Source organism: Neolamprologus multifasciatus, chromosome 9 (assembly GCF_963576455.1).
Source record: "Neolamprologus multifasciatus chromosome 9, fNeoMul1.2, whole genome shotgun sequence".
In the NCBI taxonomy this organism is placed as follows: Eukaryota; Metazoa; Chordata; class Actinopteri; order Cichliformes; family Cichlidae; genus Neolamprologus; species Neolamprologus multifasciatus.
Genome location: NC_140447.1, coordinates 31,076,727 through 31,097,159, shown reverse-complemented (window position 1 = coordinate 31,097,159; position 20,433 = coordinate 31,076,727). Strand labels below are relative to the sequence as shown.

The following is a 20,433-nucleotide window of genomic DNA, read 5'->3' as shown; positions in this document are numbered from 1 at the left end:
TCGCCTCCTGATGCGATTCTGAAGACCGTCCAATTTCAGAGCTGCTCACTTCCGGCCTACCCGGCCTCCTGAGGACCCAGACCACGTATACCGTGAAGGCTGGGTCCTCAGGAGGATGCAGCCTATAAATCTGGACAACCCCTTGGGGCTACACACAGAGAGAGGAGCATCGACACCATCTTAGCTTATGAAAATTTAATGTCGCAGCTGTACAAGCTAGCTATGTGTTCTGTAAGCTGCTGTGCTCTTCACAAATAAAGCTGGAAGCAGCTCAGACTGTTAGAACCAGCACTGAGGCCCTTTACATTTATACAGTGTTAGAGCAACGGCTGCAGCCTACAGCCTTTAAACTAGCGATTAAAATGCTGACAGTAAACTCGTCAGTCCAGATGTTACCACATTACTTTGTGATGTTTAGAGTTAAAACAACTGAGACAGGCTGATTAAAATGAACAGCTGTCAGTTCTCTGATTCCTTATATCAAGACTGGAGATCACACTACTGATTTCAGTTCATTTAACATGTGAGTGCACAGATTCATTCTCAACTGGACATAAATGATGATCAAAGGTTGTATATGTGATGAATTCATCAAATCCCAGCCTGTAACACAGTGCGCTGAATCTTAGCTTTGAATGTCCAGAATATTCTAATCAGAGCAATTTAAGCATTCACTGAACCTACAGTATCTACACCTGTGTGGCAAACGTGTGGTAAAGACACAGATAATGTAATTATTAATAAAACATACGTAATGAAAAAAAGCTGAAATTGATTCAGTTTAGTACTTTCTCTGTGCTTATAAAGAGCTTATATTCTGCAACACACCTTCACCGCTTTTTCTTGCTAGTAACGGTGTTGTAATGGCAGAAAAAGCAATTAGTTAAGTTACTAGTCACTGAAAACAAGTACTGGTGTTAGTACCACTGTTTATTTTAATGCTATTATTCCCATCACTGCTCATGACCATAAATACATGTTGCAATTTTGGAGTCTATTGAAGCTGTAAGAGGGCAAGAGGCAGGGTACACCCTGGTCAGATCCCCAGACTGAAAAGAAGAGGATCTTCAGGCCTGGAAATGGCTTGAGAAGGAAAATTTGTTTTCGACTTCTCAGTGGTTATTTCAGTAACTCCCATCTCCGCTTCCTATGGGCAAACCTCATGTTCAAGGCTCACCTCACCCGCTTACGTCTCCCCACCTGTGAACATAAGTAAAAGTTATATAGCATTTTTCACAGACAGATGTGACAAAGTGCTTCACAACAGAGGAAACAAAAACACAATACAGTCATAAATACATCATTAAAAAGCCTGGTCTAATTAAAAGCTTTTTGAAATAAAAATGTCTTTAGCTGCTTTTTGAAGGTCTTCAGAGACTGTAGAAATAGAGGAAGTGCATTCCACAGTCTCTGCGCAACAGATTGGAAAGATCGGTCCCTTCGAGTTCTGAAACAAGTGTGGGGGACCACTGAAAGGTTTTGATTCCATGACCTCAGGTTATGAGAAGAGTTGTGTATACGAATCAAATCAGCAATAAAGGAAAGGGCTCTAAAGGTTAAAACTAGAATTTTAAAATGAAGCCAGTGTAGTGACTTTAAAACGGGAGTTATATGGGCTCCAGTTGTCTCATTGCAGAGTTTTGCACAACCTGAAGATGAGCCGGCCCTTTCCTGTTGAGACAACTAAACAGATTATTGCAATAGTTGAGTCTTGTAGACAAAAGCATGGATATCATCTCAAGTTCACTCGTTGACACCATAAATCTAGGTTTTGAGATGTTCCTCAAATGAACAAAGTGGGTTCTTACTGTCTTATTTAAATTTCACTCCAAAGTAAAAGCTTAATCAAAAACAACACCCAATATCAGCCTGTTGTCTCGTCCCACAGCAGATTAAAATAATGACCTAGGAATTGAATTTGAAAAAAATCTAATGTATTTTTAACATTACTCATTAGGATTGTCCCAATAAAGATGAAATAAATAAGAATATTAAGTAATACAGATTAAAGTTCCAGTAGTATTTAAACAAAAAAAAAGTTTGCAAATAGGAAATTAAAAATGGTCTCTGGCGTACCTTTAAATAAAGATTCAAATTAAATCAAAAATATTTTATTTTCCAGTCCAAAACAACAAATTCCAAACGTTTACAGATGATTCAGTTCATGAATTGACAATTGCATGTCGCCCTGGAGCTGGTCTCATCTTTAGGATGATGTTCCTGCTGCTGATAACCTGCTAAAGCTCTGTCACGACTGCAGCCATGTGAGACGTGCATGAGGCTCTTTACAGGATCATATATACAACTGTGCTTAATTACAGTAAAACTGAACAAAACAATTGTTGTATATCAGGAAGTCTTTATGTCAATTACACAGTTTAAGTGATTACATATATAGTTAAATACTTATGTGGTCCAACACGCAAATTTGAGGGGTGGGGGGTGGGGGAGGGTGGACAAACAAACTAGGAGACATGTCGCTCCTCTTTTATAGTTTGCTGTCGCATTTCACTCATTGGCTAACAAGACTGAAATGCTATTCGCTTAGCAAGCATCATCCTGGGGTGTTTCTGACAGCGAAGCTCACATAAACATTACCAGGTACCAACGTGATGCATTAATTTAACTTGACATCACAAGTCCAGGGCGCTGGTGTTGTGCCAAAGTTATGGTCTGCCAAAAACAGATGTCCAGTATTTGCCAAAAACAGATGTTTATGTAAGTACATTTGCACACTGGTAACAGTGAAACAGTTTATTTGCAGCGTGGGAACGTTTGTGTTTGGAATATGAACGGAGATTCCTGAGGATTTTGTCACACTGGACACAGATGTAGCTCTTGGTGTTACGATGAGTTAAAAATGAGAAGCTTCTGTCACAGTGTTTACAGTTGTATGGTTTCTCTCCTGTGTGGATTCGTTCATGTCTCTTAAGCTGGCTAATAGTGGTGAAGGATGACCCACATTGGTCACAGACGTGCTTTTTAACCCCACTGTTACAGAGTTCATGTTTTTTTAATTCACTCGGTGTGGGGAAGCCTCTCTCACATTCTTTGCAGTAGTTTCATTTTATCTCCAGTGTGTCTACGCTGATGTATTTTCAGGCTTTCTGGTAATTGAAAGTTTTTCCACAAAGGTCACAGTGAAACTCTTTCCCACCACCACAGTGACGACAGGGTTGAGAAGTGGATCCATCTGTGTCGCTCTGCTTCTAAACAAAGACACAAACACAGTAAGTCAGGGAATTCCTTCAACGTTTTTATCCTGAACATCGCCTGAAACAAAGAGCATCTCCCAATTTAATGTATTTGATGTAGAGGAACAGCAACAAGCACTGGTACTGTATAAGTTTTCTACAGTACCACTTTTTCCTTCCCACTGTCGCCAAAGTGCTTGCTCATAGGGGGTCATATGATTGTTGGGATTTTCTCTGTATCTATTATTGTAGAATCTACTGTACAATATAAAACACCTTGAGGCAACTGTTGTTGTGATTTGGCGTTATATAAATAAAACTGAATTGAATCTTGAAAATTGATGACTATGTCATAAATTGCAGGGACAAGGTTAAAAGCTTGGGCGTGGGGTTTGACATGGCGCTCTCCTTCGAGTCTCATGTAAAAGAGATAACAAAGACCGCCTTTTATCATTTGAGGAACATAGCTAAAATCAGACAAGTTTTATCAAACACCGCAGAGGTTCTTCTCCACGCATTTGTGTTTTCACGTATCGATTATTGTAACGCTCTCCTTTCTGGGCTACCAAAGAAAGGTTTTGGAGGTTTACAGATGGTGCAAAATGCAGCTGCTCACATTTGAACTAAAACTGGAACATTTGAGCACAATACCCCTGTATTGAAATCACTTCATTGGCTACCTTGTGAGGTTCGACAGATTTTAAGGTCCTGCTGCTCACCTACAAGGCTTTAAAAGGTTTGGCACCTTCATACCTCTCCGATCTTTTGAACCCTTATCTTCCATCCCATGTTCTCCGATCCCAGGATTCTGGTCATTCAAAAGATCCTAGAGCCAGAAAAAAACTATTGGGGGAGCGTGCTTTTTCTTTTTGTGCCCCGTTTTTGTGGAAGAACCTCCCTCAAGATATTAGTGGAGCCTCTGTGGAGGTTTTTAAAGCTAAGTTGAAGACTTATTGTTTTAATTATTGTTTTTAACTTTTATTGCAGAACTTTGTCTGAAAGCACTTTATAAATAAAGTTCTTCTTATGTTTTTGTTTCTTTGTTTTCTGTTTACTTTTTTATTTCGATTAGAGAAAAGGTGAGCCCAAGTCCTATTAACCTATAACAACTGTGATACTTGCTTCTACTAATAACACTCAGCTTACTGGACGAAAATAACGCATTTTTTTTTCAATCAATTCATCCAATATAACTCCATAAGTTTACTGATCTGACTTGTTCCAAACACTCAGTCTAAAATAAGAAGATAAAAATATAAATACATACCTCACAGTAACTGCACTTGTAGAGTTACTTTCTGGTGTGGATCTGTTGGTGTTTTCTCAGGGAATTTGGAGATTTGAAAGTCTTATCACACAGGTCACATTTATAAGGTCTCTCCTCACTGTGGGTAAACATGTGTTGTTGTAACTGTACATCTGTTGTAAAGAGTTTTCCACACTGATCACAGAAATAAACATTATGTCCAGTGTGAATGCGTAAGTGTCTATTTCGTATCTCTATACGGCGGAATGTTTTTCCACAAAAATCACAGGGGTACGTTTTACTTCCAGAGTGGGTAACTTGATGATGCTGTAAGCATGTACTGTGAGCAAAAGCTTTACCACACTGATCACAGCTGTACGCTTTAACTCCACTGTGGACGAGTTGGTGTCTTTTTAAGTGTCCAGGCTTAGTAAAAGATTTTCCACACAATTGACAGCTGTACGGTTTAACTCCACTGTGGATGAGTTGGTGTGTTTTTAAGTTTTGAGCCTGGGTAAAATATTTTCCACACTGATCACAGCTGTACGGTTTAGTTCCACTGTGGATGAGTTGGTGTGTTTTCAGGTGTTCAGCCCGGGTAAAAGACTTTCCACACAAGTCACAGCTGTACGGTTTAATTCCACTGTGGATGAGTTGGTGTGTTTTTAAGTTTCGAGCCCGGGTAAAAGACTTTCCACACAAGTCACAGCTGTACGGTTTAGTTCCACTGTGGATGAGTTGGTGTGTTTTCAGGTGTTCAGCCCGGGTAAAAGACTTTCCACACAAGTCACAGCTGTGTGCTTTAACTCCACTGTGGATGAGTTGGTGTGTTTTCAGGTGTTCAGCCCGGGTAAAAGACTTTCCACACAAGTCACAGCTGTGTGCTTTAACTCCACTGTGGATGAGTTGGTGTGTTTTTAAGTTTCCAGCCTTGGTAAACCCCTTCCCACACTCATCACAGCTGTATGTTTTCTCTCCCTTTCTTCTGTGAGGTTTGTCGGCCTCCTGAGAGCGCTGACTTCTCACTCCATGTTGGTCCTGCAGTGACAGAGATACAAACAGAGGCAGTGAGTTAAATGCAGTCGTGGAACAAACTGAAACTCCATTAGTGGAATCAAAGAGGTCAACAAACACATTGTAGGTGTGTTACCGCCACCTTCTGGTGATATTATAACACTACAATGATGTGCTACAATGAGAGTTGTCAAAGGAGAAAATCTTTTATGTCATAAAAATATTGTGAGTTCAACTGATGATGTTGTTGTTTCAATGTGTGCTGATAAAATGTGATCTTTGTATTTTCTTGTAACTTCTGTGGTTTTTGTTTGTAGCTTCTGTATGGAGGAGCTCAGGATGGAAAAGATAAAGCTGCTGTTAACAACCAGCTGTGCACACAGTTTCAATAACAGTGTAACTGAGATATTTTTCTCACCTTCTGTGTTGAAGTCATTGTTTCCTCTGTAGTGGCTGAGCTGAGTCCAAATGGCTGAAACTGTTCCTCTGCTGCTCCACCAGACTCTTCTCCTCCTGTTACTCAGCTGGGACACAAAAAGTATAGATATGTATTTTATCCCTGACAAGAAGAAGAAGAGATAATAAACATTACTACACTCAGTGACAACAATACCTATGAAGGAGGGGTGGAGCCGAACCGGAATACAGTATTCGGAAAGGCACACAAAAAACAAAACCAAAAAAATCATTTTTTACGAATATTTATTTCCAACAAATACTTGTAGCTCTGTTAGCTTGGTAATTTAGACAACAGGCTGTTGACAGAGTAACGATACAGTTCAGTATAAGGTTAAAACAATGATTGTGTTGAATTGTATGCACTTGTGCGAGCTATATGGTACATTTAGGTTACTTAGGTTATGTCGGTTATAGGCCAGTTACCTTTGCTATGCTAAGGTTAACCTTAGTTGCTGGTTTAACCATGGTTGAGGCAATGGCTGTTATGTTATTTTCTTTTCAGTGACGTTACATGTTCATTGCTGGATTTATGGAAAAAAATCAACTAATACTGCCTATCCATAGTTGCTATAATGGATATAATTAAAGAATACTTACACTATAACATTAATTACAAGCGTAACGCAAAAAATGGATTTTTATGCCCAGCTTGAATTTTACTCAAATACAAATACTTTCCCCCCCAATAAATACAAATACAGACAGCTGATTATCAGAAGTGTGAGATGCTCGAGAATTTACTCCGGTGTCCTGTTATATTTTAGATAGCAAGGAGTTTATTAAACTTCACCGAAACAATCTGCAAATTTCATTAAAATTTAATAAAAATGGTAAAATGGCCTGTATTTGTATAGTGCTTTACTAGTCCCTAAGGACCCCAATTGACCACATTCCTATAACGATCCCACACACATTAGGTGGTACTCGATTATAACACAAAATTCCTTTATTTAACACATCACCAAGACCATCTGTGACAGCGTTCAAGTTTTACAACAACTAAAAGGGAAACAGAAAATACACACTGATATATTACATACTTACCAACTTATAAGTTAATTATACAGTACAATAACCAAGCTGTTATCAACCATCATTAACTATTAAACCTGCATTTTTGTTGAAGCAGTCTTCACATAATCACATAATTTCCACATTCATGGCTGCATCAGCACATATTCAAAAATACATAATTAAAATCACCTTGTTACCTGCAAACATTAAACGTGTTCTCAGGTACATTTGTGATCATTTTCAAGTTGTATGGCTTTAACAATGTGACATTTTCTCCCAAAATCACAACACCATCCCATTCCTTTTTGTAGAGGCAGGCATTTTAAAATGCTTACATTTTTATGTCTTTATTTATTTAACTTTTTTACAATCCCAACCAGTATTGTTCAGCACAGTCACTGGGTACTTTTGTGATTGTTTTCCTTCTCTATAAGGGACAGGTTCAAAGGTTAAAGGTCTCTCTCGTACTTTCAGTGCTGCCACGTGTGGATTTAAGTCCGCACTGCACTGTGTGTGTCTGTTTCCTGATTCAGTAAAACACATGCAGCTCTCCCAAAATGTGGGCGCATCAGTTTTTTTGGCCTCGTCTTATCTATTTATCTTATCGGTATACAAGGCTCGCAACAATACAGATGGAAAATGTAATGTTAGTGTCATGTTGTTCAACAATTTCTCTGAAGGTTCTCAGTCATACAGGTCATCGTAGTCTAAGGAGCTTAGAAAGAAAGCGGCTGGACTTCTTTAAGTTTGGTATAAAATAATGACGGAATTATACAAAACACTGCATCAAAAACACAAAAAAGTTGTTTCAGATATGTTGATCTCAGCAAAGAAGAATCAAACCAAAACTTTCTTTGTGAGTACGGGCAGCTGCACCTAAAGGCACAATGAACAGCGAGCACACATTGAACCGGACACAACGCTGCAGGCGCGTGAGGTCTTTTAATCGTGGATGTTGTCAACGCGGTAAATAGAAATGAGGCTGTAGAGGTTTGGTGCAGGCAGAAAAACAGCTGCAGGGACAATGAAAAGACTTTTCTGCTCCAACTTCTCCCAGCATGCTGAGCTAATGATTAGTTGGTGTTTTTCTCCAAACACTCTCTCACTCTTCTCTCAACGTGTTCACAATAAACTGTGAACAGACACCGAGGAGAGCAGCAGAAGACCTCATTCAGGAGCTAAACTCAACATGAACTGAACTCACAGTAAAGTTAGCTCGGTGCTTACCTTTAGATGAGCCCACAAACCGAGAGAAACTCCGTGATGAAGCTGGAACTCTTTCCAAACACAGGAAACAGATCAGGGAGCAGAGACCCACGTGGTTCACGCTGATCTCAGCTACGATCCAGGAGACAAGGGTGGGCAGATCGATGCAGATATCGATCAGGACGTTGGTAGTGGTTTATGATCGATACTTTAGTTTGTTTCTATCCTCTAAGTTCACTACTTTACTCCCGTTTCGTGAAAAAGCAGCTCTCTCTGCTCGACTCCTCTCTTGCACACACACTTTGCTCCGCCCCATTTTCTGCTCTGCTGTGATTCGTTGCTGTGCGGTCACGTGACTCAGAAGCTACATTTAGTGGGGTGTAGTGATGGGATTTCCGGCTCTTTTTGGAGAACCGGCTCTTTCGGCTCGACTCACTACAAAGTGCGGCTCTTTCGGCTCCGAACGGGCTCTTCAGGTTGTTTTGTTGCTTTAATTATTTAATCATTAACAATAATATAAAATTATGCAGAAAATGAATTACTAATGTAAAAAAAGTGGTTTTATTTATATATGTTTATATATGGCCCCTAGAGACAAAGCACGTACAAACTCTAAAGCATATACAAACTCCAAAAAGCACGTACAAACTCCAAAACACATTTCTAGCGTTTACTGAACTTCCAAAACAGAGCTACCCAGATCACTTAAATTACACAATTGAAAGCATGTGTGTATTGTTTGTGTATTTATAGACAAGCACTCATATTTATTCAAATAATTTTTTTAAAAAAAAGTTAATTTACCTGTTACTACCACACACCAAATCCGGTTGTTGATACTTCCTGGCTTGTGTAGCCACTAGGTAACAAAAGCTCAACACTGCGCCCTAGCATCCTGGAGCACTTCTGTTGTCTTTTGTACGTGATTCTGAGTTTTTACGTGTTTTGGAGTTTTTACACATTTTGGAGTTTGTACATGCTTAGGAGTTTGTACGTGTTTTGGAGTTTGTACGTGCTTTGTCTCTAAGGGCCACCATAAATATACTTTATTTATTCACTCCACATAAAATGTAATAAATAAATCATATAATACAAAAAAACAACTATTTACATTTTAAACTTTTAACTATTTAAATTTTCAGCTTTTTCCTTTTAAACAAATTTGACGTGAAACACAAAACACTGCAAACCACAACACAATTAAATATAAATTAAAATATTAAAACAAAAAGAAGACGCACATTCTCTGTCATATGGGCCTGCATGATTTCTGAATCCTTTATCATCTGCAACTGAAAATAGTGGATGATTACTATACCTTTCTAATGTGATGTTGTTGTCCCTCGGTCTCTTTCTCTCTGGCTCTGTTACTGTGCTACTGCGAGTGTAACTAACGCCCCTCCCCCCTCTGCCCAGCGCAAAGTACAGGCCGCGCATGCGGAGTTTAGCGGAAAAAAGGGCGAGAGAGAGGGTGAGAGAAAGACAAAAAAAACCCTCACGGCTCCCAATAAGGAGCCGGCTCGAGTCGTTCACTTCAAAGAGTCGGCTCTAAGAGCCATTTCGTTCGCGAACGACCCATCACTAGTGGGGTGTCCAAATTCATGAGCCGCGTCCTCCTGAGGTCGCATTTGTAGGCCGATTACGTTACAGTCACACGACAAAGGCCGTGACAAATCACAGCATAGCCCAGCTAATTCCAGTTTCCAACAATTGCGCAGCCAATGTTCCCTCTAAGCTGCGCGCGTGTGCAATTGCGCACTGCTGGCGCGGTCTCTGCGCACAGAAAATCTGTGTTGCGCACAAAAAAAATTAAAACTTTAACAATTTTGTTTTGCAGTATTAGTCAGTAAGTGATTGGCTGATCAGAACGATGCCACCTTATCCCCATAGTCCAGCCAATAATGCGATTCACATTCGTATATACGCAGCTAATCAACGTCGTCGACAGGCTATGACAGCATCCTTATGTGCCGACACCGGTGTTTTAGCAAAGCGGCTGATGTGGAGTGAAGCCACGTTAATGACAACGTGTACAACCATTGGAGATGTGAGCAGGACAGACGGAACAACTGACGGAAGAAGTGTGGACTTTATACCAGTTTTTAAATTGTGTTGATCGGCCACGTAAAACCAGAGTTATGATAAAAAAATATGAAATGTTTGGTTTTCTTCCTGAATACTGTCGTTGTTCATATTTACTGCGGGAAGAAATGGTAAAAACTGCGTTTTATAAGGAAAATGCCATAAAGCACTCTCCACCTGTGAGCGAAGACAAAACCAAAAAACCCCACCCTTTCCTATTGGTCGAAAAATGTACCATGTCGACCAATCAAAAGATGATATGGCAACATAGCATTTAGTGGTTTAGGAAGGGGGGAAGTTTAACAAGTGACGGCGATTTTTTTTATGTGAGAAATTTGCGACATTTAGCGCAAATCTTGTGTACTTAGTGTGTAGTGTAGTCAATAGTTTTGTTGTGTGTAGTCGCCTCCTGATGCGATTCTGAAGGCTAGACCGTCCAATTTCAGAGCTGCTCACTTCCGGCCTACCCGGCCTCCTGAGGACCCAGACCACGTATACCGTGAAGGCTGGGTCCTCAGGAGGATGCAGTCTATAAATCTGGACAACCCCTTGGGGCTACACACAGAGAGAGGAGCATCGAGACCATCTTAGCTTATGAAAATATTATGTCGCAGCTGTACAAGCTTGCTATGTGTTCTGTAAGCTGCTGTGCTCTTCACAAATAAAGCTGGAAGCAGCTCAGACTATTAGAACCAGCACTGAGGCCCTTTACATTTATACAGTGTTAGAGCAACGGCTGCAGCCTACAGCCTTTAAACTAGCGATTAAAATGCTGACAGTAAACTCGTCAGTCCAGATGTTACCACATTACTCTATGGTACTTAGAGTTAAAACAACTGAGACAGGCTGATTAAAATGAACAGCTGTCAGTTCTCTGATTCCTTATATCAAGACTGGAGATCACACTACTGATTTCAGTTCATTTAACATGTGAGTGCACAGATTCATTCTCAACTGGACATAAATGATGATCAAAGGTTGTATATGTGATGAATTCATCAAATCCCAGCCTCTAACACAGTGCGCTGAATCTTAGCTTTGAATGTCCAGTATATTCTAATCAGTGCAATTTAAGCATTCACTGAACCTACAGTATCTACACCTGTGTGGCAAATGTGTGGTAAAGACACAGATAATGTAATTATTAATAAAACACATGAAATGAAAAAAAGCTGAAATTGATTCAGTTTAGTACTTTCTCTGTGCTTATAAAGAGCTTATATTCTGCAACACACCTTCACCGCTTTTTCTTGCTAGTAACGGTGTTGTAATGGCAGAAAAAGCAATTAGTTAAGTTACTAGTTACTGAAAACAAGTACTGGTGTTAGTACCACTGTTTATTTTAATGCCATTATTCCCATCACTGCTCATGACCATAAATACATGTTGCAATTTTGGAGTTGGAGCAGATTAAAATAATGACCTAGGAATTGAATTTGAAAAAAATCAAATGTATTTTTAACATTACTCATTAGGATTGTCCCAATAAAGATGAAATAAATAAGAATATTAAGTAATACAGATTAAAGTTCCAGTAGTATTTAAACAAAAAAAAAAAGTTTGCAAACAGGAAATTAAAAATGGTCTCTGGCGTACGTTTAAATAAAGATTCAAATTAAATCAAAAATATTTTATTTTCCAGTCCAAAACAACAAATTCCAAACGTTTACAGATGATTCAGTTCATGAATTGACAATTGCATGTCGCCCTGGAGCTGGTCTCATCTTTAGGAAGATGTTCCTGCTGCTGATAACCTGCTAAAGCTCTGTCACGACTGCAGCCATGTGAGACGTGCATGAGGCTCTTTACAGGATCATATATATACACAACTGTGCTTAATTACAGTAAAACTGAACAAAACAATTGTTGTATATCATGAAGTCTTTATGTCAATTACACAGTTTAAGTGATTACATATATAGTTAAATACTTGTGTGGTCCAACACGCAAATTTGAAGGGTGGGGGTGGACAAACAAACTAGGAGACGTGTCACTCCTCTTTTATAGTTTGCTGTCGCATTTCACTCATTGGCTAACAAGACTGAAATGCTATTCGCTTAGCAAGCATCATCCTGGGGTGTTTCTGACAGCGAAGCTCACATGAACATTACCAGGTACCAACATGATGCATTAATTTAACTTGACATCACAAGTCCAGGGCGCTGGTGTTGTGCCAAAGTTATGGTCTGCCAAAAACAGATGTCCAGGATTTGCCAAAAAGAGATGTTTATGTAAGTACATGTTTTTTGCACACTGGTAACAGTGAAACAGTTTATTTGCAGCGTGGGAACGTTTGTGTTTGGAATATGAACGGAGATTCCTGAGGATTTTGTCACACTGGACACAGATGTAGCTCTTGGTGTTACGATGAGTTAAAAATGAGAAGCTTCTGTCAGTGTCTACAGTTGTGTGGTTTCTCTCCTGTGTGGATTCGTTCATGTCTCTTAAGCTGGCTAATAGTGGTGAAGGATGACCCACATTGGTCACAGACGTGCTTTTTAACCCCACTCTTACAGAGTTCGTGTTTTTTTAATTCACTCGGTGTGGGGAAACCTCTCTCACATTCTTTGCAGTAGTTTCATTTTATCTCCAGTGTGTCTACGCTGATGTATTTTCAGGCTTTCTGGTAATTGAAAGTTTTTCCACAAAGGTCACAGTGAAACTCTTTCCCACCAACACAGTGACGACAGGGTTGAGAAGTGGATCCATCTGTGTCGCTCTGCTTCTAAACAAAGACACAAACACAGTAAGTCAGGGAATTCCTTCAACATTTTTATCCTGAACATCGCCTGAAACAAAGAGCATCTCCCAATTTAATGTATTTGATGTAGAGGAACAGCAACAAGCACTGGTACTGTATAAGTTTTCTACAGTACCAGTTTTTCCTTCCCACTGTCGCCAAAGTGCTTGCTCATAGGGGGTCATATGATTGTTGGGATTTTCTCTGTATCTATTATTGTAGAATCTACTGTACAATATAAAACACCTTGAGGCGACTGTTGTTGTGATTTGGCGTTATATAAATAAAACTGAATTGAATCTTGAAAATTGATGACTATGTCATAAATTGCAGGGACAAGGTTAAAAGCTTGGGCGTGGGGTTCGACATGGCGCTCTCCTTCGAGTCTCATGTAAAAGAGATAACAAAGACCGCCTTTTATCATTTGAGGAACATAGCTAAAATCAGACAAGTTTCATCAAACACCGCAGAGGTTCTTCTCCACGCATTTGTGTCTTCACGTATCGATTATTGTAACGCTCTCCTTTCTGGGCTACCAAAGAAAGGTTTTCGAGGTTTACAGATGGTGCAAAATGCAGCTGCTCACATTTGAACTAAAACTGGAACATTTGAGCACAATACCCCTTTATTGAAATCACTTCATTGGCTACCTTGTGAGGTTCGACAGATTTTAAGGTCCTGCTGCTCACCTACAAGGCTTTAAAAGGTTTGGCACCTTCATACCTCTCCGATCTTTTGAACCCTTATCTTCCATCCCATGTTCTCCGATCCCAGGATTCTGGTCATTCAAAAGATCCTAGAGCCAGAAAAAAACTATTGGGGGAGCGTGCTTTTTCTTTTTGTGCCCCGTTTTTGTGGAAGAACCTCCCTCAAGATATTAGTGGAGCCTCTGTGGAGGTTTTTAAAGCTAAGTTGAAGACTTATTGTTTTAATTATTGTTTTTAACTTTTATTGCAGAACTTTGTCTGAAAGCACTTTATAAATAAAGTTCTTCTTATGTTTTTGTTTCTTTGTTTTCTGTTTACTTTTTTATTTTGATTAGAGAAAAGGTGAGCCCAAGTCCTATTAACCTATAACAACTGTGATACTTGCTTCTACTAATAACACTCAGCTTACTGGACGAAAATAACGCATTTTTTTTCAATCAATTCATCCAATATAACTCCATAAGTTTACTGATCTGACTTGTTCCAAACACTCAGTCTAAAATAAGAAGATAAAAATATAAATACATACCTCACAGTAACTGCACTTGTAGAGTTGCTTTCTGGTGTGGATCTGTTGGTGTTTTCTCAGGGAATTTGGAGATTTGAAAGTCTTATCACACAGGTCACATTTATAAGGTCTCTCCTTACTGTGGGTAAACATGTGTTGTTGTAACTGTACATCTGTTGTAAAGAATTTTCCACACTGATCACAGAAATAAACATTATGTCCAGTGTGAATGCGTAAGTGTCTATTTCGTGACTCTATACGGCGGAATGTTTTTCCACAAAAATCACAGGGGTACGCTTTACTTCCAGAGTGGGTAACTTGATGATGCTGTAAGCATGTACTGTGAGCAAAAGCTTTACCACACTGATCACAGCTGTACGCTTTAACTCCACTGTGGACGAGTTGGTGTCTTTTTAAGTGTCCAGGCTTAGTAAAAGATTTTCCACACAATTGACAGCTGTACGGTTTAACTCCACTGTGGATGAGTTGGTGTGTTTTTAAGTTTTGAGCCTGGGTAAAATATTTTCCACACTGATCACAGCTGTACGGTTTAGTTCCACTGTGGATGAGTTGGTGTGTTTTCAGGTGTTCAGCCCGGGTAAAAGACTTTCCACACAAGTCACAGCTGTACGGTTTAATTCCACTGTGGATGAGTTGGTGTGTTTTTAAGTTTCGAGCCCGGGTAAAAGACTTTCCACACAAGTCACAGCTGTACGGTTTAGTTCCACTGTGGATGAGTTGGTGTGTTTTCAGGTGTTCAGCCCGGGTAAAAGACTTTCCACACAAGTCACAGCTGTGTGCTTTAACTCCACTGTGGATGAGTTGGTGTGTTTTCAGGTGTTCAGCCCGGGTAAAAGACTTTCCACACAAGTCACAGCTGTGTGCTTTAACTCCACTGTGGATGAGTTGGTGTGTTTTTAAGTTTCCAGCCTTGGTAAACCCCTTCCCACACTCATCACAGTTGTATGTTTTCTCTCCCTTTCTTCTGTGAGGTTTGTCGGTCTCCTGAGAGCGCTGACTTCTCGCTCCATGTTGGTCCTGCAGTGACAGAGATACAAACAGAGGCAGTGAGTTAAATGCAGTCGTGGAACAAACTGAAACTCCATTAGTGGAATCAAAGAGGTCAACAAACACATTGTAGGTGTGTTACCGCCACCTTCTGGTGATATTATAACACTACAATGATGTGCTACAATGAGAGTTGTCAAAGGAGAAAATCTTTTATGTCATAAAAATATTGTGAGTTCAACTGATGATGTTGTTGTTTCAATGTGTGCTGATAAAATGTGATCTTTGTATTTTCTTGTAACTTCTGTGGTTTCTGTTTGTGAATGTAGCTTCTGTATGGAGGAGCCCAGGATGGAAAAGATAAAGCTGCTGTTAACAACCAGCTGTGCACACAGTTTCAATAACAGTGTAACTGAGATATTTTTCTCACCTTCTGTGTTGAAGTCATTGTTTCCTCTGTAGTGGCTGAGCTGAGTCCAAATGGCTGAAACTGTTCCTCTGCTGCTCCACCAGACTCTTCTCCTCCTGTTACTCAGCTGGGACACAAAAAGTATAGATATGTATTTTATCCCTGACAAGAAGAAGCAGAGATAATAAACATTACTACACTCCTCAGTGACAACAATACCTATGAAGGAGGGGTGGAGCCGAACCGGAATACAGTATTCGGAAAGGCACACAAAAAAACAAAACCAAAAAAATCATTTTTTACGAATATTTATTTCCAACAAATACTTGTAGCTCTGTTAGCTTGGTAATTTAGACAACAGGCTGTTGACAGAGTAACGATACAGTTCAGTATAAGGTTAAAACAATGATTGTGTTGAATTGTATGCACTTGTGCGAGCTATATGGTACATTTAGGTTACTTAGGTTATGTCGGTTATAGGCCAGTTACCTCAGCTATGCTAAGGTTAACCTTAGTTGTTGGTTTAACCATGGTTGAGGCAATGGCTGTTATGTTATTTTCTTTTTCAGTGACGTTACATGTTCATTGCTGGATTTATGGAAAAAAATTCAACTAATACTGCCTATCCATAGTTGCTATAATGGATATAATTAAAGAATACTTACACTATAACATTAATTACAAGCGTAACGCAAAAAATTGATTTTTATGCCCAGCTTGAATTTTACTCAAATACAAATACTTTCCCCCCTCAATAAATACGAATACAGACAGCTGATTATCAGAAGTGTGAGATGCTCGAGAATTTACTCCGGTGTCCTGTTATATTTTAGATAGCAAGGAGTTTATTAAACTTCACCGAAACAATCTGCAAATGTAATTAAAATTTAATAAAAATGGTAAACTGGCCTGTATTTGTATAGTGCTTTACTAGTCCCTAAGGACCCCAATTGACCACATTCCTATAACGATCCCACACACATTAGGTGGTACTCGATTATAACACAAAATTCCTTTATTTAACACATCACCAAGACCATCTGTGACAGCGTTCAAGTTTTACAACAACTAAAAGGGAAACAGAAAATACACACTGATATATTACATACTTATGAATTTATAAGTTAATTATACAGTACAATAACCAAGCTGTTATCAACCATCATTAACTATCAAACCTGCATTTTTGTTGAAGCAGTCTTCAGAAATGGGAAATTATTAGGGTTAGGCCATTCATGGCTGCATCAGCACATATTCAAAAATACATAATTAAAGTCACCTTGTTAACTGCAAACATTAAACGTGTTCTCAGGTACAGTTGTAAGGCTTTAACAATGTGACATTTTCTCCCAAAATCACAATACCCTCCCATTCCTTTTTGTAGAGGCAGGCATTTTAAAATGCTTACATTTTTATGTCTTTATTTATTTAACTTTTTTACAATCCCAACCAGTATTGTTCAGCACAGTCACTGGGTACTTTTGTGATTGTTTTCCTTCTCTATAAGGGACAGGTTCAAAGGTTAAAGGTCTCTCTCGTACTTTCAGTGCTGCCACGTGTGGATTTAAGTCCGCACTGCACTGTGTGTGTCTGTTTCCTGATTCAGTAAAACACATGCAGCTCTCCCAAAATGTGGGCGCATCAGTTTTTTGGCCTCGTCTTATCTATTTATCTTATCGGTACACAAGGCTCGCAACAATACAGATGGAAAATGTGATGTTAGTGTCATGTTGTTCAACAATTTCTCTGAAGGTTCTCAGTCATACAGGTCATCGTAGTCTAAGGAGGTTAGAAAGAAAGCGGCTGGACTTCTTTAAGTTTGGTAAAACACGTTTCACCGCTCATACATACCGTTATGACGGAATTATACAAAACACTGCATCAAAAACACAAAAAAGTTGTTTCAGATATGTTGATCTCAGCAAAGAAGAATCAAACCAAAACTTTCTTTGTGAGTACGGGCAGCTGCACCTAAAGGCACAATGAACAGCGAGCACACATTGAACCGGACACAACGCTGCAGGCGCGTGAGGTCTTTTAATCGTGGATGTTGTCAACGCGGTAAATAGAAATGAGGCTGTAGAGGTTTGGTGCAGGCAGAAAAACAGCTGCAGGGACAATGAAAAGACTTTTCTGCTCCAACTTCTCCCAGCATGCTGAGCTAATGATTAGTTGGTGTTTTTCTCCAAACACTCTCTCACTCTTCTCTCAACGTGTTCACAATAAACTGTGAACAGACACCGAGGAGAGCAGCAGAAGACCTCATTCAGGAGCTAAACTCAACATGAACTGAACTCACAGTAAAGTTAGCTCGGTGCTTACCTTTAGATGAGCCCACAAACCGAGAGAAACTCCGTGATGAAGCTGGAACTCTTTCCAAACACAGGAAACAGATCAGGGAGCAGAGACCCACGTGGTTCACGCTGATCGCAGCTACGATCCAGGAGACAAGGGTGGGCAGATCGATGCAGATATCGATCAGGACGTTGGTAGTGGTTTATAATCGATACTTTAGTTTGTTTCTCTCCTCTAAGTTCACTACTTTACTCCCGTTTCATGAAAAAGCAGCTCTCTCTGCTCGACTCCTCTCCTGCACACACGCTTTGCTCCGCCCCATTTTCTGCTCTGCTGTGATTCGTTGCTGTGCGGTCACGTGACTCAGAAGCTACATTTGGGGGGTGTCCAAATTCATGAGCCGCGTCCTCCTGAGGTCGCATTTGTAGGCCGATTACGTTACAGCCACACGACAAAGGCCGTGACAAATCACAGCATAGCCCAGCTAATTCCAGTTTCCAACAATTGCGCAGCCAATGTTCCCTCTAAGCTGCGCGCGTGTGTAATTGCGCACTGCTGGCGCGGTCTCTGCGCCCAGAAAATCTGTGTTGCGCACAAAATAAATTAAAACTTTAACAATTTTGTTTTGCAGTATTAGTCAGTAAGTGACTGGCTGATTAGAGCGATGCCACCTTATCCCATAGTCCAGCCAATAATGCGATTCACATTCGTATATACGCAGCTAATCAACCTCGCTGACAGGCTATGACAGCGTCCTTATGTGCCGACACCGGTGTTTTAGCGAGCAAAGCGGCTGATGTGTAGTGAAGCCACGTTAATGACAACGTGTCCAACCATTGGAGATGTGAGCAGGACAGACGAACAACTGACGGGAAAAGTGTGGACTTTATACCAGTTTTTAAATTGTGTTGATCGGCCACGTAAAACCAGAGTTATGATAAAAATATGAAATGTTTGTTTTTCTTCCTGAATACTGTCGTTGTTTATATTTACTGCGGGAAGAAACGGTAAAAACTGCGTTTTATAAGGAAAATGCCATAAAGCACTCTCCACCTGTGAGTGAAGACAAAACCAAAAAACCCCGCCCTTTCCTATTGGTCGAAAAATGTACCATGTCGACCAATCAAGAGATGATATGGCAACATAGCATTTAGTGGTTTAGGAAGGGGGAAGTTTTACGAGTGACGGCAATTTTTTTTTTATGTGAGAAATTTGCGACATTTAGCGCAAATCTTGTGTACTTAGTGTGTAGTGTAGTCAATAGTTTTGTTGTGTGTAGTCGCCTCCTGATGCGATTCTGAAGACCGTCCAATTTCAGAGCTGCTCACTTCCGGCCTACCCGGCCTCCTGAGGACCCAGACCACGTATACCGTGAAGGCTGGGTCCTCAGGAGGATGCAGCCTATAAATCTGGACAACCCCTTGGGGCTACACACAGAGAGAGGAGCATCGAGACCATCTTAGCTTATGAAAATTTAATGTCGCAGCTGTACAAGCTTGTTATGTGTTCTGTAAGCTGCTGTGCTCTTCACAAATAAAGCTGGAAGCAGCTCAGACTATTAGAACCAGCACTGAGGCCCTTTACATTTATACAGTGTTAGAGCAACGGCTGCAGCCTACAGCCTTTAAACTAGCGATTAAAATGCTGACAGTAAACTCGTCAGTCCAGATGTTACCACATTACTCTATGGTACTTAGAGTTAAAACAACTGAAACAGGCTGATTAAAATGAACAGCTGTCAGTTCTCTGATTCCTTATATCAAGACTGGAGATCACACTACTGATTTCAGTTCATTTAACATGTGAGTGCACAGATTCATTCTCAACTGGACATAAATGATGATCAAAGGTTGTATATGTGATGAATTCATCAAATCCCAGCCTGTAACACAGTGCGCTGAATCTTAGCTTTGAATGTCCAGTATATTCTAATCAGTGCAATTTAAGCATTCACTGAACCTACAGTATCTACACCTGTGTGGCAAATGTGTGGTAAAGACAGATAATGTAATTATTAATAAAACACATGTAATGAAAAAAAGCTGAAATTGATTCAGTTTAGTACTTTCTCTGTGCTTATAAAGAGCTTATATTCTGCAACACACCTTCACCGCTTTTTCTTGCTAGTAACGGTGTTGTAATGGCAGAAAAAGCAATTAGTTAAGTTACTAGTCACTGAAAACAAGTACTGGTGTTAGTACCACTGTTTATTTTAATGCCATTATTCCCATCACTGCTCATGACCATAAATACATGTTGCAATTTTGGAGTCTATTGAAGCTGTAAGAGGGCAAGAGGCAGGGTACACCCTGGTCAGATCCCCAGACTGAAAAGAAGAGGATCTTCAGGCCTGGAAATGGCTTGAGAAGGAAAATTTGTTTTCGACTTCTCAGTGGTTATTTCAGTAACTCCCATCTCCGCTTCCTATGGGCAAACCTCATGTTCAAGGCTCACCTCACCCGCTTACGTCTCCCCACCTGTGAACATAAGTAAAAGTTATATAGCATTTTTCACAGACAGATGTGACAAAGTGCTTCACAACAGAGGAAAC

General features: G+C 39.9%; 1 protein-coding gene and 1 pseudogene across 4 annotated transcripts; both read right to left on the bottom strand.

The window, feature by feature from the left end:
* Window positions 1-797: 797 nt before the first annotated feature.
* LOC146511886 (uncharacterized) lies at window positions 798-6,021 on the bottom strand. Of its 3 annotated transcripts, none has more exons than XM_085171807.1 (3): window positions 5,873-6,021; window positions 4,462-5,478; window positions 798-1,200 (listed from the first exon to the last, which is right to left on the bottom strand). In XM_085171807.1, exons 1-2 carry the CDS (start codon window positions 5,888-5,890, stop codon window positions 4,486-4,488), a joined length of 1,011 nt encoding a protein of 336 aa, XP_085027933.1. In that variant the 5' UTR covers window positions 5,891-6,021; the 3' UTR covers window positions 798-1,200; window positions 4,462-4,485. The 3 variants fall into 3 exon arrangements, with proteins under 3 accessions (XP_085027933.1, XP_085027931.1, XP_085027932.1); XM_085171805.1 differs by lacking the exon at window positions 798-1,200 and adding an exon at window positions 3,100-3,209; XM_085171806.1 differs by lacking the exon at window positions 798-1,200 and adding an exon at window positions 3,104-3,206.
* Window positions 6,022-14,192: 8,171 nt separating this feature from the next.
* On the bottom strand, window positions 14,193-15,852 carry LOC146511885 (uncharacterized; annotated as a pseudogene). Its single transcript, XR_014875937.1, has 2 exons — window positions 15,609-15,852; window positions 14,193-15,208 (listed from the first exon to the last, which is right to left on the bottom strand). The product of XR_014875937.1 is annotated as an uncharacterized LOC146511885 (transcript).
* Window positions 15,853-20,433: the final 4,581 nt, after the last annotated feature.